Source organism: Oncorhynchus keta, chromosome 16 (genome assembly GCF_023373465.1).
Source record: "Oncorhynchus keta strain PuntledgeMale-10-30-2019 chromosome 16, Oket_V2, whole genome shotgun sequence".
NCBI lineage: Eukaryota > Metazoa > Chordata > Actinopteri > Salmoniformes > Salmonidae > Oncorhynchus > Oncorhynchus keta.
In genome coordinates, this window is record NC_068436.1 from 4031192 (window position 1) to 4057672 (window position 26481).

At 50.4% G+C, this 26481-nt stretch overlaps 1 protein-coding gene and 1 long non-coding RNA gene across 12 annotated transcripts in view; one reads left to right on the top strand and one right to left on the bottom strand.

Moving 5' to 3' along the window:
* The window catches only part of LOC118395365 (F-box only protein 41-like), a 113117-nt gene that overhangs the window by 18929 nt on the left and 67707 nt on the right, over positions 1–26481 (bottom strand). For all 3 annotated transcript variants that reach the window (XR_004827942.2, XM_035789110.2, XM_035789111.2), the window contains exons 6-8: positions 18319–18713; positions 9105–9352; positions 8649–8764 (exon numbers count right to left, since the gene is read on the bottom strand). Coding sequence is in view for 2 of the 3 variants with exons in the window: in XM_035789110.2 (XP_035645003.2) it covers positions 8649–8764; positions 9105–9352; positions 18319–18713 (759 nt within the window). In the remaining variant the exon portion in view is untranslated. The remainder of the gene's footprint in view (positions 1–8648; positions 8765–9104; positions 9353–18318; positions 18714–26481) is intronic.
* LOC127907914 (uncharacterized) lies at positions 11785–16127 on the top strand. Of its 9 annotated transcripts, none has more exons than XR_008065521.1 (6): positions 12800–12895; positions 13387–13489; positions 13593–13924; positions 14384–14453; positions 14491–14560; positions 15759–16127. It is a non-coding gene; the product is annotated as an uncharacterized LOC127907914 (long non-coding RNA). The 9 variants fall into 9 exon arrangements; XR_008065524.1 differs by having other exon boundaries at positions 13593–13851; XR_008065528.1 differs by lacking the exons at positions 12800–12895; positions 13387–13489; positions 14491–14560 and adding exons at positions 11785–11834; positions 13182–13218 and having other exon boundaries at positions 15726–16127.

Here is a 26481-nt window from a genome sequence, read left to right on the forward strand (position 1 = left end):
GGGGGAGAAAGAGAGAAGAGATGATGGGGGGGAGATGATGGGGGGAGAAAGAGAGAAGAGATGATGGGGGGAGAAAGAGAGAAGAGATGATGGGGGGAGAAAGAGAGAAGAGATGATGGGGGAGAAAGAGAGAAGAGATGATGGGGGAGAAAGAGAGAAGAGATGATGGGGGAGAAAGAGAGAAGAGATGATGGGGGAGAAAGAGAGAAGAGATGATGGGGGAGAAAGGGGGAGAAAGAGAGAAGAGATGACGGGGGGAGAAAGAGAGAAGAGAGGATGGGGAGAAAGAGAGAAGAGATGATGGGGGAGAAAGAGAGAAGAGATGATGGGGAGAAAGAGAGAAGAGATGATGGGGGAGAAAGAGAGAAGAGATGATGGGGGAGAAAGAGAGAAGAGATGATGGGGAGAAAGAGAAAGAGAGAGATGATGGGGGAGAAAGAGAGAAGAGATGATGGGGGAGAAAGAAGAGATGATGGGGAGAAAGAGAGAAGAGATGATGGGGGAGAAGAGAGAGATGATGGGGAGAAAGAGAGAAGAGATGATGGGGAGAAAGAGAGAAGAGATGATGGGGGAGAAAGAGAGAAGAGATGATGGGGAGAAAGAGAGAAGAGATGATGGGGGAGAAAGAGAGAAGAGATGATGGGGGAGAAAGAGAGAAGAGATGATGGGGAGAAAGAGAGAAGAGATGATGGGGAGAAAGAGAGAAGAGATGATGGGGAGAAAGAGAGAAGAGATGATGGGGGAGAAGAGAGAGAGAGATGGGGAGAGATGAGAGAAGAGATGATGGGGGAGAAAGAGAGAAGAGATGATGGGGAGAAGAGATGATGGGGGAGAAAGAGAGAAGAGATGATGGGGGAGAAAGAAGAAGAGATGATGGGGGAGAAAGAGAGAAGAGATGATGGGGAGAAGAGAGAGAGAAGAAGGGAGATGAAGAGATGATGGGGAGAAAGGAGAAAGATGATGGGGGAGAAGAGAGAAGGGAGAGATGATGGGGGAGAGAAAGGGAGAGAGAGAAGAGATGATGGGGAGAGAGACAGAGGGGGAGAGATGATGGGGAGAAAGAGAGAAGAGAGATGATGGGGAGAAAGAGAGAAGAGATGATGGGGAGAGAGAGAAGAGATGATGGGGAGAGAGAAAGAGAGAGAGATGATGGGGGAGAGATGAGGAGAGATGATGAGAGATGATGGGGAGAAAGGGGAGAGAAGGGAGAGAGATGGGGGAGAGATGATGGGGAGGAGAGGAGAGAAAGGGGAGAGAGAGGGGAGAGATGATGGGGAGAGACAGAAGAGAGAGAGAGAGGGGAGAGAGAGAGAGAAGGGAGAGACAGAAAGGGGAGAGAGAGAGAAGGGAGAGAGACAGATGGGGAGAGAGAGAAGGGAGAGATGAAGGGGGAGAGAGAGAGAGAGATGAGGGGAGAAGAGAGGGGGAAGAGATGATGGGGGAGAGAGAGAAGGGAGAGATGATGGGGAGAGAGAGAAGAGATGATGGGGAGAGAGGGAAGAGAGAAGAGAGATGATGGGGAGAGAGAAGGGATGAAGAGAGAGAGAGATGGGGGAGAGAGAGAGAGGGAGAGATGATGGGGGAGAGACAGAAGAGAGAGAGAGAAGGGAGAGATGATGGGGGAGAGAAAGAGAGAAGAGATGATGGGGAGAAAGAGAGAGAAGAGAGATGATGGGGGAGAAAGAGAGGGGAGAGAGAGAAAGAAGATGGGGAGAGATGATGGGGAGAGAGAGAGAGAGAGATGATGGGGAGAGAAAGAGAGGGAGAGATGATGGGGGAGAAAGAGAGAAGAGATGATGGGGAGAGAGACAGAAGGAGAGATGATGGGGAGAGAGACAGAAGAGAAAGAGAGAGATGATGGGGAGAGAGACAGAAGGAGAATGGGGAGAGAGACAGAAGAGATGATGGGGAGAGAGACAGAAGAAGAGATGATGGGGAGAGAGACAGAAGGGAGAGATGATGGGGGAGAAAGAGAGAAGAGATGATGGGGAGAGAGACAGAAGGGAGAGATGATGGGGGAGAGAGACAGAAGGGAGAGATGATGGGGAGAGAGACAGAAGGGAGAGATGATGGGGAGAGAGATGATGGGGAGAAAGAGAGAAGAGATGATGGGGGAGAAAGAGAGAAGAGATGATGGGGGAGAAAGAGAGAAGAGATGATGGGGGAGAAAGAGAGAAGAGATGATGGGGAGAAAGAGAGAAGAGATGATGGGGAGAGAGACAGAAGGGAGAGATGATGGGGAGAGAAAGAGAGAAGAGATGATGGGGGAGAAAGAGAGAAGAGATGATGGGGGAAAGAGAGAAGAGATGATGGGGGAGAAAGAGAGAAGAGATGATGGGGAGAAAGAGAGAAGAGATGATGGGGAGAAAGAGAGAAGAGATGATGGGGAGAGATGATGGGGGAAAGAGAGAAGAGATGATGGGGGAGAAAGAGAGAAGAGATGATGGGGAGAAAGAGAGAAGAGATGATGGGGAGAGAGAGACAGAAGGAGAGATGATGGGGAGAGAGACAGAAGGAGAGATGATGGGGAGAGACAGAAGGGAGAAAGAGAGAAGAGATGATGGGGAGAGAGACAGAAGGGAGAGATGATGGGGAGAGAGACAGAAGGAGAAAGAGAGAAGAGATGGGGAAGAGAGACAGAAGGGAGAGATGATGGGGGAGAGAGACAGAAAGGAGAGATGATGGGGGAGAGAGAGAAGGGAGACGGGGGGAGAGATGATGGGGGAGAGAGACAGAAGGGGAGAGAGAGAAGGGAGAGATGATGGGGAGAGAGACAGAAGGGGAGAGAGAGGAGGGAGAGAGACAGAAGGGGAGAGAGAGAAGGGAGAGATGATGGGGAGGGAGAGAGAAGGGAGAGAGACAGAAGGGAGAGAGAGAGAGAAGGGAGAGAGACAGAAGGGAGAGAGAGAGAGAAGGGAGAGAGACAGAAGGGGGAGAGAGAGAGAAGGGAGAGAGACAGAAGGGGGAGAGAGAGAAGGGGAGAGAGAGAGAAGGGAGAGAGAGAAGGAGAGAGAGAGAGGAGAGATGATGGGGGAGAGAGAGAAGGGAGAGATGATGGGGGAGAGAGAGAAGGGAGAGATGATGGGGGAGAGAGGGAAGGGAGAGATGATGGAGGAGAGATGATGGGGGAGAGAGACAGAAGGGGAGAGAGAGAAGGGAGAGATGATGGGGAGAGAGAGAAGGGAGAGAGACAGAAGGGGAGAGACAGAAGGGGGAGAGAGAGAGAAGGGAGAGAGACAGAAGGGGGAGAGAGAGAGAAGGGAGAGATGATGGAGAGAGAGAGAGAGAGAGAGAGAGAGAGATGATGGGGGAGAGAGAGAAGGGCGAGATGATGGGGGAGAAAGAGAGGAAAGAAGATGGGGGAGAGATGATGGGGGAGAGAGAGAGAGAGAGATGATGGGGAGAGACAGAAGGGAGAGATGATGGGGGAGAAAGAGAGAAGAGATGATGGGGAGAGAGACAGAAGGGAGAGATGATGGGGAGAGAGACAGAAGGGAGAAAGAGAGAAGAGATGATGGGGAAGAGAGACAGAAGGGAGAGATGATGGGGGAGAGAGACAGAAGGGAGAGATGATGGGGGAGAGAGACAGAAGGGAGAGATGATGGGGAGAGAGACAGAAGGGAGAGATGATGGGGGGAGAAAGAGAGAAGAGATGATGGGGGAGAGAGACAGAAGGGAGAGATGATGGGGGAGAGAGACAGAAGGGAGAGATGATGGGGGAGAGAGACAGAAGGGAGAGATGATGGGGGAGAGAGACAGAAAGGAGAGATGATGGGGGAGAGAGAGAAGGGAGACGGGGGGAGAGATGAAGGGGGAGAGATGAAGGGAGAGATGATGGGGGAGAGATGATGGGGGAGAGAGACAGAAGGGGAGAGAGAGAAGGGAGAGATGATGGGGAGAGAGAGAAGGGACAGAGACAGAAGGGAGAAAGAGAGAAGAGATGATGGGGAGAGAGACAGAAAGGAGAGATGATGGGGAGGGAGAGATGAAGGGGGAGAGATGAAGGGGAGAGAGAGAGAGAGAGAGAGAGAGAGAGAGAGAGAGAGAGAGAGAGAGAGAGAGAGAGAGACGGAGAGAGAGAGAGAAAGGAGAGAGATGATGGGGGAAAGAGAGAAAGGAGAGATGATGGGGGGAAAGAGAGAAAGGAGAGATGATGGGGGAAAGAGAGAAAGGAGAGATGATGGGGGGAAAGAGAGAAAGGAGAGATGATGGGGGAAAGAGAGAAAGGAGAGATGATGGGGGGGAAAGAGAGAAAGGAGAGATGATGGGGGGGAAAGAGAGAAAGGAGAGATGATGGGGGGGAAAGAGAGAAAGGAGAGATGATGGGGGAAAGAGAGAAAGGAGAGATGATGGGGAGAAAGAGAGAAAGGAGAGATGATGGGGGGAAAGAGAGAAAGGAGAGATGATGGGGGAAAGAGAGAAAGGAGAGATGATGGGGGGAAAGAGAGAAAGGAGAGATGATGGGGAGAAAGAGAGAAAGGAGAGATGATGGGGAGAAAGAGAGAAAGGAGAGATGATGGGGAGAGAGAAAGGAGAGATGATGGGGGAGAGAGAAAGGAGAGATGATGGGGGAAAGAGAGAAAGGAGAGATGATGGGGAGAGAGAAAGGAGAGATGATGGGGAGAGAGAAAGGAGAGATGATGGGGGAGAGAAAGGAGAGATGATGGGGGAGAGAAAGGAGAGATGATGGGGGAGAGAAAGGAGAGATGATGGGGGAGAGAAAGGAGAGATGATGGGGGAGAGAAAGGAGAGATGATGGGGGAGAGAAAGGAGAGATGATGGGGGAGAGAAAGGAGAGATGATGGGGGAGAGAGAAAGGAGAGATGATGGGGGGAGAGAGAAAGGAGAGATGATGGGGAGAGAGAAAGGAGAGATGATGGGGAGAGAGAAAGGAGAGATGATGGGGGAGAGAGAAAGGAGAGATGATGGGGGGAGAGAGAAAGGAGAGATGATGGAGGGAGAGAGAGAAAGGAGAGATGATGGGGAGAGAGCTAGCTACATAGCCGTCATAGCTAGCTACATAGCCGTCTTTGTTTCAAAGACAATTGTGTAGTCTAGACCGATTTCCTAGGTTAGCTAGCCAGCTATTGTCGTTCTTTTAACTCAATGTAACGTAACAACACTGCTAGCTACCCAGCTAGCCCCCGAATAGCAGCACTGTAGAAATTATTACACTCAACGGAACGACTTGATTAGTGTAGTGCCAACAACGCAGCTACTGCCAGCTAGCCTACTTTAGCAGTACTGTATCATTTTAATCATTTTAGTCAATAAGATTCTTGCTACGTAAGCTTAACTTTCTGAACATTCGAGACGTGTAGTCCACTTGTCATTCCAATTTCCTTGCATTAGCGTAGCCTTTTCTGTAGCCTGTCAACTATGTGTCTGTCTATCCCTGTTCTCTCCTCTCTGCACAGACCATACAAACGCTCCACACCGGTGGGCCGCGACCACCCTACTCTGGTGGTCCCAGCGCGTACGACCCACGTGGAGTTCCAGGTCTCCGGTAGCCTCTGGAACTGCCGATCTGCGGCCAACAAGGCAGAGTTCATCTCAGCCTATGCCTCCCTCCAGTCCCTTGACTTCTTGGCACTGACGGAAACATGGATCACCACAGATAACACTGCTACTCCTACTGCTCTCTCCTCGTCCCCCACGTGTTCTCGCACACCCCGAGAGCTTCTGGTCAGCGGGGTGGTGGCACCGGGATCCTCATCTCTCCCAAGTGGTCTTTCTCTTTCTCCCCTTACCCATCTGTCTATTGCCTCCTTTGAATTCCATGCTGTCACAGTTACCAGCCCTTTCAAGCTTAACATCCTTATCATTTATCGCCCTCCAGGTTCCTCGGAGAGTTCATCAATGAGCTTGATGCCTTGATAAGCTCCTTTCCTGAGGACGGCTCACCTCTCACAGTTCTGGGCGACTTTAACCTCCCCACGTCTACCTTTGACTCATTCCTCTCTGCCTCCTTCTTTCCACTCCTCTCCTCTTTGACCTCACCCTCTCACCTTCCCCCTACTCACAAGGCAGGCAATACGCTTGACCTCATCTTTACTAGATGCTGTTCTTCCACTAACCTCATTGCAACTCCTCCAAGTCTCCGACCACTACCTTGTATCCTTTTCCCTCTCGCTCTCATCCAACACTTCCCACACTGCCCCTACTCGGATGGTATCGCGCCGTCCCAACCTTCGCTCTCTCCCCCGCTACTCTCTCCTCTTCCATCCTATCATCTCTTCCCTCTGCTCAAACTTTCTCCAACCTATCTCCTGATTCTGCCTCCTCAACCCTCCTCTCCTCCCTTACTGCATCCTTTGACTCTCTATGTCCCCTATCCTCCAGGCCGGCTCGGTCCTCCCCTCCCGCTCCGTGGCTCGACGACTCATTGCGAGCTCACAGAACAGGGCTCCGGGCAGCCGAGCGGAAATGGAGGAAAACTTAGCCTCCCTGCGGACCTGGCATCCTTTCACTCCCTCCTCTCTACATTTTCCTCCTCTGTCTCTGCTGCTAAAGCCACTTTCTACCATTCTAAATTCCAAGCATCTGCCTCTAACCCTAGGAAGCTCTTTGCCCCCCCTCCCTCCTCCTCTCTGCAGATGACTTCACAACCATTTTGAAAAGAAGGTCGATGACATCCGATCCTCGCTTGCTAAGTCAAACGACACCGCTGGTTCTGCTCACACTGCCCTACCCTATGCTCTGACCTCTTTCTCCCCTCTCTCCAGATGAAATCTCGCGTCTTGTGACGGCCGGCCGCCCAACAACCTGCCCGCTTGACCCTATCCCCTCCTCTTCTCCAGACCATTTCCGAGACCTTCTCCCTTACCTCACCTCGCTCATCAACTCATCCCTGACCGCTGACTACGTCCCTCCCGTCTTCAAGAGAGCGAGAGTTGCACCCTTCTGAAAAAACCTACACTCGATCCCTCCGATGTCAACAACTACAGACCAGTATCCCTTCTCTCTTTCTCTCCAAAACTCTTGAGCGTGCCGTCCTTGGCCAGCTCTACCGCTATCTCTCTCAGAATGACCTTCTTGATCCAAATCAGTCAGGTTTCAAGACTAGTCATTCAACTGAGACTGCTCTTCTCTGTATCACGGAGGCGCTCCGCACTGCTAAAGCTAACTCTCTCCTCTGCTCTCATCCTTCTAGACCTATCGGCTGCCTTCGATACTGTGAACCATCAGATCCTCCTCTCCACCCTCTCCGAGTTGGGCATCTCCGGCGCGGCCCACGCTTGGATTGCGCCCTACCTGACAGGTCGCTCCTACCAGGTGGCGTGGCGAGAATCTGTCTCCTCACCACGCGCTCTCACCACTGGTGTCCCCAGGGCTCTGTTCTAGGCCCTCTCTTATTCTCGCTATACACCAAGTCACTTGGCTCTGTCATAACCTCACATGGTCTCTCCTATCATTGCTATGCAGACGACACACAATTAATCTTCTCCTTTCCCCCCTTCTGATGACCAGGTGGCGACCGCATCTCTGCATGTCTGGCAGACATATCAGTGTGGATGACGGATCACCACCTCAAGCTGAACTCAGCAAGACGGAGCTCCTCTTCCTCCCGGGAAGGACTGCCCGTTCCATGATCTCGCCATCACGGTTGACAACTCCATTGTGTCCTCCTCCCAGAGCGCTAAGAACCTTGGCGTGATCCTGGTAGACACCCTGACGTTCTCAACTAACATCAAGGCGGTGTCCCGTTCCTGTAGGTTCATGCTCTACAACATCCGCAGAGTACGACCCTGCCTCACACAGGAAGCGGCGCAGGTCCTAATCCAGGCACTTGTCATCTCCCGTCTTGATTACTGCAACTCGCTGTTGGCTGGGCTCCCTGCCTGTGCCATTAAACCCCTACAACTCATCCAGAACGCCGCAGCCCGTCTGGTGTTCAACCTTCCCAAGTTCTCTCACGTCACCCCGCTCCTCCGCTCTCTCCACTGGCTTCCAGCTGAAGCTCGCATCCGCTACAAGACCATGGTGCTCGCCACGGAGCTGTGAGGGGAACGGCACCTCAGTACCTCCAGGCTCTGATCAGGCCCTACACCCAAACAAGGGCACTGCGTTCATCCACCTCTGGCCTGCTCGCCTCCCTACCACTGAGGAAGTACAGTTCCCGCTCAGCCCAGTCAAAACTGTTCGCTGCTGGCCCCCAATGGTGGAACAAACTCCCTCACGACGCCAGGACAGCGGAGTCAATCACCACCTTCCGGAGACACCTGAAACCCCACCTCTTCAAGGAATACCTAGGATAGGGTAAGTAAGGGTAATAATCCTTCTCACCCCCTCTCCCCCCCAACAAGATTTAGATGCAAGTGGCTGTTCCACTGGTTGTCATAAGGTGTATGCACCAATTTGTAAGTCGCTCTGGATAAGAGCGTCTGCTAAATGACTTAAATGTAAAATGTAATGTAAATGAGAGAAAGGAGAGATGATGGGGGAGAGAGAAAGGAGAGATGATGGGGGGAGAGAGAAAGGAGAGATGATGGGGGGAGAGAGAAAGGAGAGATGATGGGGGGAGAGAGAAAGGAGAGATGATGGGGAGAGAGAAAGGAGAGATGATGGGGGGGAGAGTACTGCAGACCCCTGCTGTTCGCTGTGTCGATGGAAATCAGTCCATGACACACACACGCCTCTCCTCTCACCGTGTGCTCTTGAGGTACTCCTCCTTGACCTCCTTCTTGCCCCTCTGTCGTGGTTTCAGGTTCTGGAGGATGAGGGAATGGGTCTGGGTGCACCACTGGGACAGTGTACTCAGGAACTTGGGACGAAGAGATTACAGTCACATTTGAGTCAGTCGGCAGACGCTCGAAGCAATTACAGTAACACATATCACAATTATTGCACCGAAACTAGCAGCAGAATCGGCGCGAGCGCGCGTGTGTTCCACGGGAGATTGGTGGCAGCTTCATTTGGGGAGAACGGGCCTGTGGTAATGAACCCGGAGCGGAATCAATGGAATGGTATCAAACACGTCAAAACACCATGGTTCCCCGCTGGTTGATGTCATGCCATTCGCCGCCGTTCTCCCCTCAGAAGCCACCGGCGGCGGTCCGTGTGTTTGGCCTGTTCTTCCGCGTGTACGACCCGGGGTCCTCTACCTTGGAGGAGATGCGGGCGTTCTCCAGCAGCACCCGGGTCCACACGGCAGGGTGGCGGCCCACAAACCTCCAGTCCCTGCAGACCTCCGCGGCCCTCAACAGGGTCTTGGTGTCCAGGTAGGTGAAGATGCAGAACAGAGCCGCCCTCATCTTCAGTATCTCCGGGCTGATCACCTCGTTGTTGGAGCGGGACAGGCTCCTGTCGTGGCGACACGGCTTGTTGTGGCGGTGGCCCCCCTCCGACCGCCCTGCAGGGACGGAAGAGAGAGAAAAAAAGGATAGAGGTTCGGTGAAGAAAGAGAGAGAGGGATATTACTCAGCTAGGTAGAGAGGGAGAGAGAGAGAGGGGGATATTAGTCAGGTAGGTAGAGAGGGAGGGGGAGAGAGATATTAGTCAGGTAGGTAGAGAGGGAGGGGGAGAGGGATATTAGTCAGGTAGGTAGAGAGAGGGAGGGGGATATTAGTCAGGTAGGTAGAGAGAGGGAGGGGGATATTAGTCAGGTAGGTAGAGAGAGGGAGGGGGATATTAGTCAGGTAGGTAGAGAGAGGGAGGGGGATATTAGTCAGGTAGGTAGAGAGAGGGGGAGAGGGATATTAGTCAGGTAGGTAGGAGGGAGGGGGAGGGGGATATTAGTCAAGTAGGTAAAGAGAGGGAGGGGGAGAGGGATATTAGTCAGGTAGGTAGAGAGGGAGGGGGAGAGGGATATTAGTCAGGTAGGTAGAGAGAGGGAGGGGGAGAGGGATATTAGTCAGGTAGGTAGAGAGAGGGAGGGGAGAGGGATATTAGTCAGGTAGGTAGAGAGAGGGAGAGGGATATTAGTCAGGTAGGTAGAGAGAGGGAGAGGGTTATTAGTCAGGTAGGTAGAGAGAGGGAGAGGGATATTAGTCAGGTAGGTAGAGAGAGGGAGAGGGATATTAGTCAGGTAGGTAGAGAGAGGGAGAGGGATATTAGTCAGGTAGGTAGAGAGAGGGAGGGGATATTAGTCAGGTAGGTAGAGAGAGGGGAGGGGGATATTAGTCAGGTAGGTAGAGAGGAGGGGGATAGAGGGATATTAGTCAGGTAGGTAGAGAGAGGGAGGGGAGAGGGATATTAGTCAGATGGGTAGAGAAAGGGAGGGGATATTAGTCAGGTAGGTAGAGAGAGGGAGGGATATTAGTCAGGTAGGTAGAGAGAGGGAGGGGGTAGAGATATTAGTCAGGTAGGTAGAGAGGGGGGAGAGGGATATTAGTCAGGTAGGTAGAGAGAGGGAGGGGGATATTAGTCAGGTAGGTAGAGAGAGGGAGGGGATATTAGTCAGGTAGGTAGAGAGGAGAGGAGAGAGGGGATATTAGTCAGGTAGGTAGAGAGGAAGGGGGAGAGAGATATTAGTCAGGTAGGTAGAGAGGAGGGGGTAGAGGGATATTAGTCAGGTAGGTAGAGAGAGGAAGGGGAGAGGGATATTAGTCAGGTAGGTAGAGAGGGGGGAGAGGGATATTAGTCAGGTAGGTAGAGAGGGGAGGGGGAGAGGGATATTAGTCAGGTAGGAGGGGAGAGGATATTAGGGTAGTAGAGAGAGGGAGGGGGATATTAGTCAGGTAGGTAGAGAGAGGGGAGGGGGATATTAGTCAGGTAGGTAGAGAGAGGGAGAGGGGAGAGGGATATTAGTCAGGTAGGTAGAGAGGGAAGGGGAGAGGGATATTAGTCAGGTAGGTAGAGAGAGGGAGAGGGATATTAGTCAGGTAGGTAGAGAGAGGGAGAGGGATATTAGTCAGGTAGGTAGAGAGAGGGAGAGGGATATTAGTCAGGTAGGTAGAGAGAGAGGGAGAGGGATATTAGTCAGGTAGGTAGAGAGGAAGGGGGAGAGGGATATTAGTCAGGTAGGTAGAGAGAGGAGAGAGGTAGGTATATTAGTCAGGTAGGTAGAGAGAGGGAGAGGGATATTAGTCAGGTAGGTAGAGAGAGGGAGGGGAGGGATATTAGTCAGGTAGGTAGGGGGAGAGAGGGAGGGAGAGGAGGGGAGGGATATTAGTCAGATGGGTAGAGAGGGAGGGGGATATTAGTCAGGTAGGTAGAGAGAGGGAGGGATATTAGTCAGGTAGGTAGAGAGGGGAGAGGGATATTAGTCAGATAGGTAGAGAGGAAGGGGAGAGGGATATTAGTCAGGTAGGTAGAGAGGAGGGGAGAGGGATATTAGTCAGGTAGGTAGAGAGGAAGGGGAGAGGGATATTAGTCAGGTAGGTAGAGAGGAAGGGGAGGGGGATATTAGTCAGATAGGTAGAGAGGAGGGGGGGATATTAGTCAGATGGGTAGAGAGGGAGGGGAATATTAGTCAGGTAGGTAGAGAGGAAGGGGGAGAGGGATATTAGTCAGGTAGGTAGAGAGGGAGGGGAGGGGGTAGAGGGATATTAGTCAGATAGGTAGAGAGGGAGGGGAGAGGGATATTAGTCAGGTAGGTAGAGAGGGAGGGGAGAGGGATATTAGTCAGGTAGGTAGAGAGGAAGGGGATGGGGGGGGGATATTAGTCAGATGGGTAGAGAGGGAGGGGGATATTAGTCAGGTAGGTAGAGAGGATATTAGGGGAGAGGGATATTAGTCAGGTAGGCAGAGAGGGAGGGGGAGAGGGATATTAGTCAGGTAGGTAGAGAGGGAGGGGAGAGGGATATTAGTCAGATGGGTAGAGAGGGGGGGAGGGGGGTAGAGGGATATTAGTCAGGTAGGTAGAGAGGATGGGGGAGAGGGATATTAGTCAGGTAGGTCAGGTAGGTAGAGAGGAAGGGAGAGGGGATATTAGTCAGGTAGGTAGAGAGGAGGGGAGAGGGATATTAGTCAGGTAGGTAGAGAGGAAGGGGGAGGGGGATATTAGTCAGATGGGTAGAGAGGGAGGGGGAGAGGGATATTAGTCAGGTAGGTAGAGAGAAGGTAGAGAGGAGGGGGAGAGGGATATTAGTCAGGTAGGTCAGGTAGGTAGAGAGGTAGAAAAGGGGAGAGGGATATTAGTCAGGTAGGTAGAGAGGAAGGGGAGGGGATATTAGTCAGATAGGTAGAGAGGGAGAGGGATATTAGTCAGGTAGGTAGAGAGGGAGGGAGAGAGGATATTAGTCAGGTAGGTAGAGAGGAAGGGGAGAGGGATATTAGTCAGGTAGGTAGAGAGGAAGGGGGAGGAGGGATATTAGTCAGATGGGTCAGAGAGAGGAGGGAGAGGGATATTAGTCAGGTAGGTAGAGAGGAAGGGGGAGAGGATATTAGTCAGGTAGGTAGAGAGGGGAAGGGGGTAGGTAGGGATATATTAGTCAGGTGGGGAAGGGGAGAGGATAGAGAGGGAGGGGGAGAGGGATATTAGTCAGGTAGGTAGAGAGGATAGGGGGAGAGGGATATTAGTCAGGTAGGTAGAGAGGAAGGGGGAGAGGGATATTAGTCAGGTAGGTAGAGAGGTAGGGGGAGAGGGATATTAGTCAGGTAGGTAGAGAGGAGGGGGAGAGGGATATTAGTCAGGTAGGTAGAGAGGATGGGGGAGAGGGATATTAGTCAGGTAGGTAGAGAGGAAGGGGGATATTAGTCAGGTAGGTAGAGAGGGAGGGGGAGAGGGATATTAGTCAGATGGGTAGAGAGGGAGGGGGATATTAGTCAGGTAGGTAGAGAGGGAGGGGGAGAGGGATATTAGTCAGGTAGGTAGAGAGGAAGGGGGAGGGGGATATTAGTCAGGTAGGTAGAGAGGGAGGGGGATATTAGTCAGGTAGGTAGAGAGGGAGGGGGAGAGGGATATTAGTCAGGTAGGTAGAGAGGAAGGGGGAGAGGGATATTAGTCAGATGGGTAGAGAGGGAGGGGGATATTAGTCAGGTAGGTAGAGAGGGAGGGGGAGAGGGATATTAGTCAGGTAGGTAGAGAGGAAGGGGGAGAGGGATATTAGTCAGGTAGGTAGAGAGGAGAGGGTCAGGTAGGGGGATATTAGTCAGGTAGGTAGAGAGGAGGGGGAGAGGGATATTAGTCAGATGGGTAGAGAGGAGGGGAGAGGGATATTAGTCAGGTAGGTAGAGAGGAGGGGAGGGGGATATTAGTCAGGTAGGTAGAGAGGGAGGGGGAGAGGGATATTAGTCAGGTAGGTAGAGAGGAAGGGGGAGAGGGATATTAGTCAGGTAGGTAGAGAGGGGAGGGGATATTAGTCAGGTAGGTAGAGAGGAAGGGGAGAGGGATATTAGTCAGGTAGGTAGAGAGGAAGGGGAGAGGGATATTAGTCAGGTAGGTAGAGAGGAAGGGGATATTAGTCAGGTAGGTAGGAGGGGAGGGGGATATTAGTCAGGTAGGTAGAGAGAGGGAGAGGGATATTAGTCAGGTAGGTAGAGAGGATGGGGGAGAGGGATATTAGTCAGGTAGGTAGAGAGGATGGGGGAGAGGGATATTAGTCAGGTAGGTAGAGAGGATGGGGGAGAGGGATATTAGTCAGGTAGGTAGAGAGGGTGGGGGAGAGGGATATTAGTCAGGTAGGTAGGGGGAGAGGGATATTAGTCAGGTAGGTAGAGAGGAAGGGGGAGAGGGATATTAGTCAGGTAGGTAGAGAGGATGGGGGAGAGGGATATTAGTCAGGTAGGTAGAGAGGATGGGGGAGAGGGATATTAGTCAGGTAGGTAGAGAGGATGGGGGAGAGGGATATTAGTCAGGTAGGTAGAGAGGATGGGGGAGAGGGATATTAGTCAGGTAGGTAGAGAGGATGGGGGAGAGGGATATTAGTCAGGTAGGTAGAGAGGAAGGGGGAGAGGGATATTAGTCAGGTAGGTAGAGAGGAAGGGGAGAGGGATATTAGTCAGGTAGGTAGAGAGGATGGGGGAGAGGGATATTAGTCAGGTAGGTAGAGAGGAAGGGGGAGGGGATATTAGTCAGATGGGTAGAGAGAGGGAGAGGGATATTAGTCAGGTAGGTAGAGAGGAAGGGGGAGAGGGATATTAGTCAGGTAGGTAGAGAGGAAGGGGAGAGGGATATTAGTCAGGTAGGTAGAGAGGAAGGGGAGAGGGATATTAGTCAGGTAGGTAGAGAGGAAGGGGAGAGGGATATTAGTCAGGTAGGTAGAGAGGAAGGGGAGAGGGATATTAGTCAGGTAGGTAGAGAGGAAGGGATATTAGTCAGAGGGATATTAGTCAGGTAGGTGGGGAGAGAGAGGGAGAGGGGGATATTAGTCAGGTAGGTAGTCAGAGGGTAGAGGGGGAGAGGGATAGATGGATATTAGTCAGGTAGGTAGAGAGGAAGGGGAGAGGGATATTAGTCAGATGGGTAGAGAGAGGAGAAGGGGAGGGGGATATTAGTCAGATGGGTAGAGAGAGGGAGAGGGATATTAGTCAGGTAGGTAGAGAGGATGGGGGAGAGGGATATTAGTCAGGTAGGTAGAGAGGAAGGGGGAGGGGGATATTAGTCAGATGGGTAGAGAGAGGGAGAGGGATATTAGTCAGGTAGGTAGAGAGGAAGGGGGAGAGGGATATTAGTCAGGTAGGTAGAGAGGAAGGGGAGAGGGATATTAGTCAGGTAGGTAGAGAGGAAGGGGAGAGGGATATTAGTCAGGTAGGTAGAGAGGAAGGGGAGAGGGATATTAGTCAGGTAGGTAGAGAGGAAGGGGAGAGGGATATTAGTCAGGTAGGTAGAGAGGAAGGGGGAGAGGGATATTAGTCAGATGGGGAGAGAGAGGGAGAGGGATATTAGTCAGGTAGGTAGAGAGGGAGGGGGATATTAGTCAGGTAGGTAGAGAGGAAGGGGGAGAGGGATATTAGTCAGATGGGTAGAGAGAGGAAGGGGGAGGGGGATATTAGTCAGATGGGTAGAGAGAGGGAGAGGGATATTAGTCAGGTAGGTAGAGGGGGATATTAGTCAGGTAGGTAGAGAGGGATATTAGTCAGGTAGGTAGAGAGGGAAGGGGGAGAGGGATATTAGTCAGGTAGGTAGAGAGGAAGGGGAGAGGGATATTAGTCAGGTAGGTAGAGAGGAAGGGGAGAGGGATATTAGTCAGGTAGGTAGAGAGGAAGGGGAGAGGGATATTAGTCAGGTAGGTAGAGAGGAAGGGGAGAGGATATTAGTCAGGTAGGTAGAGAGGAAGGGGGAGAGGGATATTAGTCAGGTAGGTAGAGAGGAAGGGGAGAGGGATATTAGTCAGGTAGGTAGAGAGGAAGGGGAGAGGGATATTAGTCAGGTAGGTAGAGAGGAAGGGGGAGAGGGATATTAGTCAGGTAGGTAGAGAGGAAGGGGAGAGGGATATTAGTCAGATGGGTAGAGAGAGGAAGGGGAAGGGGGATATTAGTCAGATGGGTAGAGAGAGGAAGGGGGAGGGGGATATTAGTCAGATGGGTAGAGAGAGGGAGGGGATATTAGTCAGGTAGGTAGAGAGGGAGGGGGAGAGGGATATTAGTCAGGTAGGTAGAGAGGAAGGGGAGAGGGATATTAGTCAGGTAGGTAGAGAGGAAGGGGGAGAGGGATATTAGTCAGATGGGTAGAGAGAGGGAGGGGGATATTAGTCAGGTAGGTAGAGAGGAGGGGGAGAGGGATATTAGTCAGGTAGGTAGAGAGGAAGGGGGAGAGGGATATTAGTCAGGTAGGTAGAGAGGAAGGGGAGAGGGATATTAGTCAGGTAGGTAGAGAGGAAGGGGAGAGGGATATTAGTCAGATGGGTAGAGAGAGGGAGAGGGATATTAGTCAGGTAGGTAGAGAGGAAGGGGGAGAGGGATATTAGTCAGGTAGGTAGAGAGGAAGGGGGAGAGGGATATTAGTCAGGTAGGTAGAGAGGAAGGGGGAGAGGGATATTAGTCAGGCAGGTAGAGAGGAAGGGGAGAGGGGGGTGGTGAGAAGGAGAGGGGTAAAGAAAGAGAAGTGCAGAAGGGAAGGAGGGAGGAAGGTGAGGAGAGGGGAAGATGAGGAGGCAGGGAGCTGAGTCAGAAAATAAATGTGGCGTGGAAAGAGACGGAGGGGAGAGACGCCATCCTGAGTCGCAAATATATATATCACAGTGGCATTCTACAACACATCCACAATGTGGTGCCAGCGATCCACTTCACCCTCAAGCACAGATATGAGCGTTACCATTATGTACTGTACTATATTGGCCAATACCATGTGACCAAAACTGACTCCAGCACATTTCCATTTCTCCCAGCAGGCATCAATCTATGTGATGTGTCATCGCTGTTGGCCTCCGAAAAGAAGAAGCGAAGGAGGCTTTGGAAGCGACAGGCCCTCGCGGCTAGAGGCACACCGCCTACTCTAGCTAGCAATCTACCAGTGCATGCTCGCAGTCATCCCGTGGGATACGTTGATGTGTGCCATTTCAAACGCAACCCTGCCAAACGCTTTGAGAATCGTATATGGACGACAGCGTCCGAGCATAAAATGTCATTTACATGACAAGTAATATTATGTAAACGTCGGTGGTGCCAATTTGAATTCTCATACCAGACATTCTGGGTTGTGTAAAAAAATTTTTTTTCTTAAAGACAGCTTTATTGCCTATTCGAGTTTACAGTAGCTCCTTTGCCAAGTAGATATGTGGCCAAAAGGACCCACAGGGAATAGGGTAGGCCTATCTTTTGCCCAAAATGTGTCCATTTAAGGCAAAATGGGCATGTTTCAATGGCCTCTGTCCTAGTTAAAACTCCATCCCAAATGGCTCCCCTATTCCCTTTATAGTGCACTATTTTTGACCAGGGCACGTTTAAGGAATAGGGTGCCATTTTGGGAAGCAGCTTCCCTCGTTCCTAGCATGACGCACCTGGTCTCTCTGCATCCCAAACGGCACCCTATTCCCTATTGTCCCTGGTAGAAAAGCAGTGCACCAAATAAGGAATAGGGTGCCATTTGAGACGCAAGCAAGGTGTTTAAAGAAAATGGAGGTTGCCAGCCGGGAATTGTGGGATCTTGGCTGGAGAAGGCAATTAAGGGAGAGATATGCTTTCTGTGTTTGAACCAGGAGTGGTGGAGGTAAAGGTGCTTTTCTCATCAACATTGTCAGTGTCTAAGTCCCAAAGGGCACGCTTTCCCTATATAGTGCACAACATTTGGAGAGAGCCCTGTGGCCCTGTCAATATGAGAACGTTTAGCCATACTGGGAAAGGTGCGGTACATAAACTCAGCGAGAAAAGAAACGGCCCTTTTTCAGGACCCCGTCTTTCGAAGATAATTCGTAAAAGTCCAAATAACTTCACAGATCTTTATTGTAAAGTGTTTTAAACACTGTTTCCCATCCTTGTTCAATGAACCAGAAACAATTAAATGAACATGCACCTGTGAAACGGTTAGTAAGACAGCTTACAGACAGTAGGCAATTAAGGTCACAGTTATGAAAACTTAGGACACTAAAGAGGCGGAAGAGTGGGGTAACATCTCACAGCAAGAACTGGCAAATCTGGTGCAGTCCATGAGGAAGGATATGCACTGCAGTACTTTATGCAGCTGGTGGCCACACCAGATACTGACTTAATTTAGATTTTGACTCCCCATTTGTTCAGGGACACAGTATTAAATTTGTTAGTCACATGTCTGTGGAACTTGTTCAGTTTATGTCTCAGTTGTTGGATCTTGTTATGTTCATACAAACATTTACACATGTTAAGTTTGCTGAAAATAAACGCAGTTGACAGTGAGGACGTTTCTTTTTTTTGCTGAGTTTATAAACACAAGCACACACAAAGGCATCCACACACACACACACACACACACACACACACACAGTCATTCCATGCCGTCCCCTGGAGGTTGTTCGTGCGTGATCAGATTGTGGTGCGCTCTGGTCATTAGTCGTCCTTCACTGTTCTCTGGACAACCTTACCCTGGAACACCTGGGACTAGAACAACCATGACCCAGTTTCACACCAGCCACCGTCCTTCTCTGACAGACCTGACTACTGTTAGCCTGGGCCGCAGGACTGTGTGTGTGTGTGTGTGTGTGTGGGATTCCGGCTGTGTGAGGGAGGGGATTCTATGTGTGTTGGCTGCAGGTGCCATTGTCAGGCAGGCTATCAGGGTCATAAGGTGCGCCAGACATGTGAAAACGGTTCCTTTTACAAATGACTTTCAGCAATGCACCAGTACACACCGTTTCATTACAAGTTCCTGCCGAGTAACAATCAATCAATCACTGGACAAATAAACAAATGGTGAGCGACTTTTAACCTCCTACCTGACGTAGCCTAGCCCAGCATCCTACCGCACTGTACCTAAGCAAGGTAAAGATTAGCAGCTTAGCTTAGCCTCCTGTCCAGTCGCACCTGTGCCTAGGCGGTATCCAGATGGTCTCGGCGCTCCAGACTGCTGCGTCTCGGCCATGGTGGCCCTCCTCTCCTGCTGCTCCCACATCTCCGCCTCCGACTCGGTAGTCCTGGAGCCCACGTCCGACACGTCGCCCTCCTCGCCCTCCTCCCCCTCCTCCGTGCTGTTCCGGTAGGGTCTCCGCTGCCAGTTCTGGATGGCCTGCTTGCGGAGCCCCCAGCTCCGGGACACCCCGGCCCTCTCATAGCACTGTCCGCCCCCTTCCCCTAGCCGACACTGGACGTGGTAGTACTGGCCCTCGGGGCACTCTTCCATGGGGTGCATCTCCACGCTGTCGCCGCTGTCGTAGCCCCCGCCCGAGCCCTGGGAGAAGGACTTGACCCGGCCCGACGCTCTGGGGAGAGAGGAAGAGGGGATGAGTTATACGCAAAAGGTACCACTTTTTTTTTTTTTTACGTTACTCAAAGCAATTTTTGTGGACACGTCACATATGGACAAGTAACAGACAGAACCATTGAAACGTAGACAGTATCATGTCGTTTTCTACCCAGGTTTCATCAGATAGGTCATCTGCGTTACTGTAGCCGGCTCCCAGATCTGTTCGTCAGGTCCGTGATTGGCTGAAATGAGTCGAAGAGGCAGCGGAGCCACCACTCGTTGTCACTTCCTGATTGATACCACATGATTCTATAGCCCAACAGTGTGTTGCCATGGTTTCCACAGCTCAGTATTGACCAAGACTTAATGAGTCCGTCGTAAGATTAACAACTTCCCGAAACGAAGAATATGAAACTTCTGCTAACTGCAATGAATGTTTACACCTCGTTGTTTTTTTTAAACCTTGTAGTAACTGCACAGGTTTGGGCATGACACTTGTCCAGGGGTGTTTTGAGGGTGTCGCTTAAACTATGTTCGTGGAGGGAGACATATTTGAATAGTGATGTGGTGTGTCCCTTTAAGTTTGTAGAGACATATTTGACTAATGTTTCTTCCTCTCTAGGTTTCTTCCCAGGTTTTAGCCTTCCTAGGGAGTTTTTCCTAGCCAACGTGCTTCAACACCTGCATTGCTTGCTGTTTGGGGTTTTAGGCTGGGTTTCTGTACAGCACTTTGAGATATCAGCTGATGTACGAAGGGCTATATAAATACATTTGATTTGATTAATGTCTTGGCAGTGACTAAGATTCTGGGCACAGGTGGAAACACGGTGCCCCTCAAGGACAGCTCTTTTTACCCAGAATGCATTTCATGAGCTTACTGCCTTCTGGCAGTCGCTACAGGTCCCAAAAACCTGAGATGCACAATGTCCTTCCCTGTAGCATTGAGAATATAAAAAAGGTATTTTTGACACTTTCCCCACTGACTGACACAGACAACACACGCACTCCTCAACATGGTGTCAAGTACGCGATTGTCAATCTATGCACCTACAGAGCATTTTTTTTTTTTAAATGATATATTTGACCCAAGGTAATAAAAAGTTTACTGAAAGTTTAGACTACAACGTACTGTAGTGCTTTAAAGTCAGCCTGAAAAACAGGAGGAATTCATTCCCTTCCCAGTAATATGAACCATGACAAAAGTAGAGGGAAAACAAATGAAACTTTTCTGCTCGTGGCCATTTTTCATGGATATTCATATTTATACCCAGCTCCTGTGCTCTGGATTATTTGGAGACCCCAGGCATTTGTACACGAGAAACATTCAACTGTACGGAAAATAAGAACCGCCAAGTTCCAAACTGCCTCTGGAAGCAACGTCAGCGCCCAAGAACTGTTCGTCGGGGCGCTTCGTGTAATGGGTTTCCATGGCCGAGCAGCAGCCGCACACAAGCCTAAGATCAGCAATGCCAAGCGTCGGCTGGAGTGGTGTAAAGCTCGCCACCATTGGACTCTTGAGAAGTGGAAACGTGTTCTCTGGAGTGATGAATCACGCTTCACTATCTGGCAGTCCAATGGACAAATCTGAGCTTGGCGGATGCCAAGAGAAAGCTACCTGCCCCAATAATTCTGTGGCAACAGCTTGGGGAAGGCGCTTTCCTGTTTCATCATGACAATGCCCCCGTGCACAAACCGAGGTTCATACAGAAATGGTATGTCGAAGTTGGTGTGGAAGAACTTGACTGGCCTGCACAGAGACCTGACCTCAACCCTCTTTGGGATGAATTGGAACGCTGACTGCCAGCCAGGCCTTATCGCCCAACATCAGTGCCCGACCTCTAATGCTTTTGTGGCTGAATGGAAGCAACTCCCCGCAGCAACGTTCCAACATCTAGCGGGAAAGCCTTCCCAGAAAAGTGGAGGCTGTTGTAGCAGCAAAGGGGGGACCAACTCCATATTTAAGGCTCAAGATTCAGGAATGAGATGTTCGACGAGCAGGTGTCCACATACTTTTGTCCATGTGGTGCATGTATGGGAAGTGGACTTTTAAAACAGGTTGGTATATCATTACATATTCATTGAGGTGCTAGACACTGTAGCTAGATACTGTAGCTGTGTGTGTTACATTCCCTGCATTCCCTGAATCTACTTCCGGCGCCGACTGAGATGGCCGCCTCGCTTCGCGTTCCTAGGAAACTATGCAGCTTTTTGTTTTTTTACGTGTTATTTCTTACATTAGTACCCCAGGTCATCTTAGGTTTCATTACATACAGTCGAGAAGAACTACTGAATATAAGATCAGCGTCAACTCACCATCAGTACGACCAAGAATATGTTTTCCGCGACGCGGATCCTGTGTTCTGCCTTACAAACAGGACAACGGAATGGATCGCTTGCAGCGACCCAAGGAAACGACTACGAAAAAGAGGGAAACGCGGCGGTGCTCTGGTCAGACTCCGAAAAGGGCACATCGCGCACCACTTCCCAGTATTCTTCTTGCCAATGTCCAGTCTCTCGACAACAAGGTTGATGAAATCCGAGCAAGGGTGGCATTCCAGAGGGACATCAGAGACTGTAACGTTCTTTGCTTTACGGAAACATGGCTTACTGGGAAGACGCTATCCAGGGCGGTGCAGCCAACGGGTTTCTCCACGCATCGCGCCGACAGAAACAAACATCTCTCTGGTAAGAAGAGTGGCGGGGGCGTATGCCTTATGACTAACGGGACATGGTGTGATGAAGGAAACATACAGGAACTCAAATCCTTCTGTTCACCTGATTTAGAATTCCTCACAATCAAATGTAGACCGCATTATCTTCCAAGAGAATTCTCTTCGATTATAATCACAGCCGTATATATCCCCCCCCAAGCAGACACATCGATGGCTCTGAACGAACTTTATTTAACTCTTTGCAAACTGGAAAACATTTATCCGGAGGCTGCATTCATTGTAGCTGGGGATTTTAACAAAGCCAATCTGAAAACAAGACTCCCTAAATTTTATCAGCATATCGATTGCGCAACCAGGGGTGGTAAAACCTTGGATCATTGTTACTCTAACTTCCGCGACGCATATAAGGCCCTGCCCCGCCCCTTTCGGAAAAGCTGACCACGACTCCATTTTGCTGATCCCTGCCTACAGGCAGAAATTAAAACAAGAGGCTCCCACGCTGAGGTCTGTCCAACGCTGGTCAGACCAAGCTGACTCTACACTCCAAGACTGCTTCCATCACGTGGACTGGGACATGTTTCGTATTGCGTCAGATGGGAATATTGACGAATACGCTGATTCGGTGTGCGAGTTCATTAGAACGTGCGTCGAAGATGTCGTTCCCATAGCAACGATAAAAACATTCCCTAACCAGAAACCGTGGATTGATGGCAGCATTCGCGTGAAACTGAAAGCGCGAACCACTGCTTTTAATCAGGGCAAGGTGTCTGGCAACATGACTGAATATAAACAGTGCAGCTATTCCCTCCGCAAGGCTATTAAACAAGCTAAGCGTCAGTACAGGGACAAAGTGGAATCTCAATTCAACGGCTCAGACACAAGAGGCATGTGGCAGGGTCTACAGTCAATCACGGACTACAAGATGAAATCCAGCCCAATCACGGACCAGGATGTCTTGCTCCCAGGCAGACTAAATAACTTTTTGCCCGCTTTGAGGACAATACAGTGCCACTGACACGGCCTGCAACGGAAACATGCGGTCTCTCCTTCACTGCAGCCGAGGTGAGTAAGACATTTAAACGTGTTAACCCTCGCAAGGCTGCAGGCCCAGACGGCATCCCCAGCCGCGCCCTCAGAGCATGCGCAGACCAGCTGGCCGGTGTGTTTACGGACATATTCAATCAATCCCTATACCAGTCTGCTGTTCCCACATGCTTCAAGAGGGCCACCATTGTTCCTGTTCCCAAGAAAGCTAAGGTAACTGAGCTAAACGACTACCGCCCGTAGCACTCACTTCCGTCATCATGAAGTGCTTTGAGAGACTAGTCAAGGACCATATCACCTCCACCCTACCTGACACCCTAGACCCACTCCAATTTGCTTACCGCCCAAATAGGTCCACAGACGATGCAATCTCAACCACACTGCACACTGCCCTAACCCACCTGGACAAGAGGAATACCTATGTGAGAATGCTGTTCATCGACTACAGCTCGGCATTCAACACCATAGTACCCTCCAAGCTCGTCATCAAGCTCGAGACCCTGGGTCTCGACCCCGCCCTGTGCAACTGGGTACTGGACTTCCTGACGGGCCGCCCCCAGGTGGTGAGGGTAGGCAACAACATCTCCTCCCCGCTGATCCTCAACACGGGGCCCCACAAGGGTGCGTTCTGAGCCCTCTCCTGTACTCCCTGTTCACCCACGACTGCGTGGCCACGCACGCTCCAACTCAATCATCAAGTTTGCGGACGACACAACAGTGGTAGGCTTGATTACCAACAACGACGAGACGGCCTACAGGGAGGAGGTGAGGGCCCTCGGAGTGTGGTGTCAGGAAAATAACCTCACACTCAACGTCAACAAAACTAAGGAGATGATTGTGGACTTCAGGAAACAGCAGAGGGAACACCCCCTATCCACATCGATGGAACAGTACATTTACATTTACATTTAAGTCATTTAGCAGACGCTCTTATCCAGAGCGACTTACAAATTGGTGCATACACCTTATGACAACCAGTGGAACAGCCACTTGCATCTAAATCTTGTTGGGGGAGAAGGATTACCTACCCTTACTTACCCTATCCTAGGTATTCCTTGAAGAGGTGGGGTTTCAGGTGTCTCCGGAAGGTGGTGATTGACTCCGCTGTCCTGGCGTCGTGAGGGAGTTTGTTCCACCATTGGGGGCCAGAGCAGCGAACAGTTTTGACTGGGCTGAGCGGGAACTGTACTTCCTCAGTGGTAGGGAGGCGAGCAGGCCAGAGGTGGATGAACGCAGTGCCCTTGTTTGGGTGTAGGGCCTGATCAGAGCCTGGAGGTACTGAGGTGCCGTTCCCCTCACAGCTCCGTAGGCGAGCACCATGGTCTTGTAGCGGATGCGAGCTTCAACTGGAAGCCAGTGGAGAGAGCGGAGGAGCGGGGTGACGTGAGAGAACTTGGGAAGGTTGAACACCAGACGGGCTGCGGCGTTCTGGATGAGTTGTAGGGGTTTAATGGCACAGGCAGGGAGCCCAGCCAACAGCGAGTTGCAGTAATCAAGACGGGAGATGACAAGTGCCTGGATTAGGACCTGCGCCGCTTCCTGTGTGAGGCAGGGTCGTACTCTGCGGATGTTGTAGAGCATGAACCTACAGGAACGGGACACCGCCTTGATGTTAGTTGAGAACGTCAGGGTGTTGTCCAGGATCACGCCAAGGTTCTTAGCGCTCTGGGAGGAGGACACAATGGAGTTGTCAACCGTGATGGCGAGATCATGGAACGGGCAGTCCTTCCCGGGAGGAAGAGGAGCTCCGTCTTGCTGAGGTTCAGCTTGAGGTGGTGATCCGTCATCCACACTGATATGTCTGCCAGACATGCAGAGATGCGATTCGCCACCTGGTCATCAGAAGGGGGAAAGGAGAAGATTAATTGTGTGTCGTCTGCATAGCAATGATAGGAGAGACCATGTGAGGTTATGACAGAGCCAAGTGACTTGGTGTATAGCGAGAATAAGAGAGGGCCTAGAACAGAGTAGTGGAGAGGGTAGCTAGTTTTAAGTTCCTCGGCATACACATCACAGACAAACTGAATTGGTCCACTCACACTGACAGCGTCGTGAAGAAGGCGCAGCAGCGCCTATTCAACCTCAGGAGGCTGAAGAAATTCGGCCTGTCACCAAAAGCACTCACAAACTTCTACAGATGCACAATCGAGAGCATCCTGGCGGGCTGTATCACCGCCTGGTACGGCAACTGCTCCGCCCTCAACCGTAAGGCTCTCCAGAGGGTAGTGAGGACTGCACAACGCATCACCGGGGCAAACTACCTGCCCTCCAGGACACCTACACCACCCGTTGTTACAGGAAGGCCATAAAGATCATCAAGGACATCAACCACCCGAACCACTGCCTGTTCACCCCGCTATCATCCAGAAGGCGAGGTCAGTACAGGTGCATCAAAGCTGGGACCGAGAGACTGAAAAACAGCTTCTATCTCAAGGCCATCAGACTGTTAAACAGCCACCACTAACAGTGAGTGGCTGCTGCCAACACACTATCATTGACACTGACCCAACTCCAGCCATTTTAATAATGGGAATTGATGGGAATTATGTAAATATATCACTAGCCACTTTAAACAATGCTACCTTATATAATGTTACTTACCCTACATTATTCATCTCATATGCATATGTATATACTGTACTCTACATCATCGACTGCATCCTTATGTAACACATGTATCACTAGCCACTTTAACTATGCCACTTTGTTTACTTTGTCTACACACTCATCTCATATGTATATACTGTACTCGATACCATCTACTGTATGCTGCTCTGTACCATCACTCATTCATATATCCTTATGTACATGTTCCTTATCCCCTTACACTGTGTATAAGACAGTAGTTTTGGAATTGTTAGTTAGATTACTTGTTGGTTATCACTGCATTGTCGGAACTAGAAGCACAAGCATTTCGCTACACTCGCATTTAACATCTGCTAACCATGTGTATGTGACAAATAAAATTTGATTTGATTTGATTTGACTCAGCACAATATAACCCATTGCTTTAATACTGGTGTGCCTACGTGTAAAGCACTTTTTTGTTTTGCTTTTGAGTTAAATAAACATCACATTATTAGCATTGTCAACTACTATCCCTTTTTCAGAAATCATTTCTGATCGTTTTTAGTCAACTGAGAGACATTTTGAGTTCATAAACCAGCATATCAAACCAAGCTGTAAACACATTCCCTCTTCATCATGCACGGACAAAGACCAACTTCCTGGTGCCGACAAGGCGCTTTAAAACTACGCAACAAACAACTAAATATAGAATAACATCAGTGGAGAGTGAAGATACGACCTCAGCATAAAAGTGTTTTGAAGCTCTGATGAAATACAAAGTAGACCAATTTAGATCATGAGTAGTGGAAATTGACGACAGTGACTGCCTCTGGAAACAGCAGTTCTTCCCCTGAGGCAGCCATTGCGCACACACACACACACACACACACACACACACACACACACACACACACACACACACACACACACACACACACACACACACACACACACACACACAACAAAGACCCTGTTAAATTACTATACCGATAACTTCCCTCCACATAATAAGCAAATAACGAGGAATTTTAAAACCAAGCCTTGCAGAAAAGCACCACAAACAAAACAAAAACAGACTAGAACAGAACCGATCATCTGGCATAACCAGTGGATGAACTGCACACCAAGGGGCAGACTTCCATTCAGTCCTTCCAACACCTAATCAGGATTCACTTTGTGTGATATTAGTGCGTACCTCTATTCTTCTTTTAAGGCTTTTCGCCTTTCCGTTCTTACTTTTGTCCCAAATGTCCGCATTAAAACTCCACAAAACAATCAGAGAACCTTCCTCCACCTCTCAGCACGGACATGCACACGCGTTAGATGAGTGACATCAAACACAACCGCCCTGCGGTCCCGCGGGCTAATTAGCGAGCGTAGCTAACGCATCCTGAATTCAGTGTGAATGGAAAAAAACAGTCTAGGCGCTTATATCAAGCTGCTACACGACTCCTACAGGGTACTAATTAGAAGTTAGGCGTGATGGCGAACCTGGTAAAT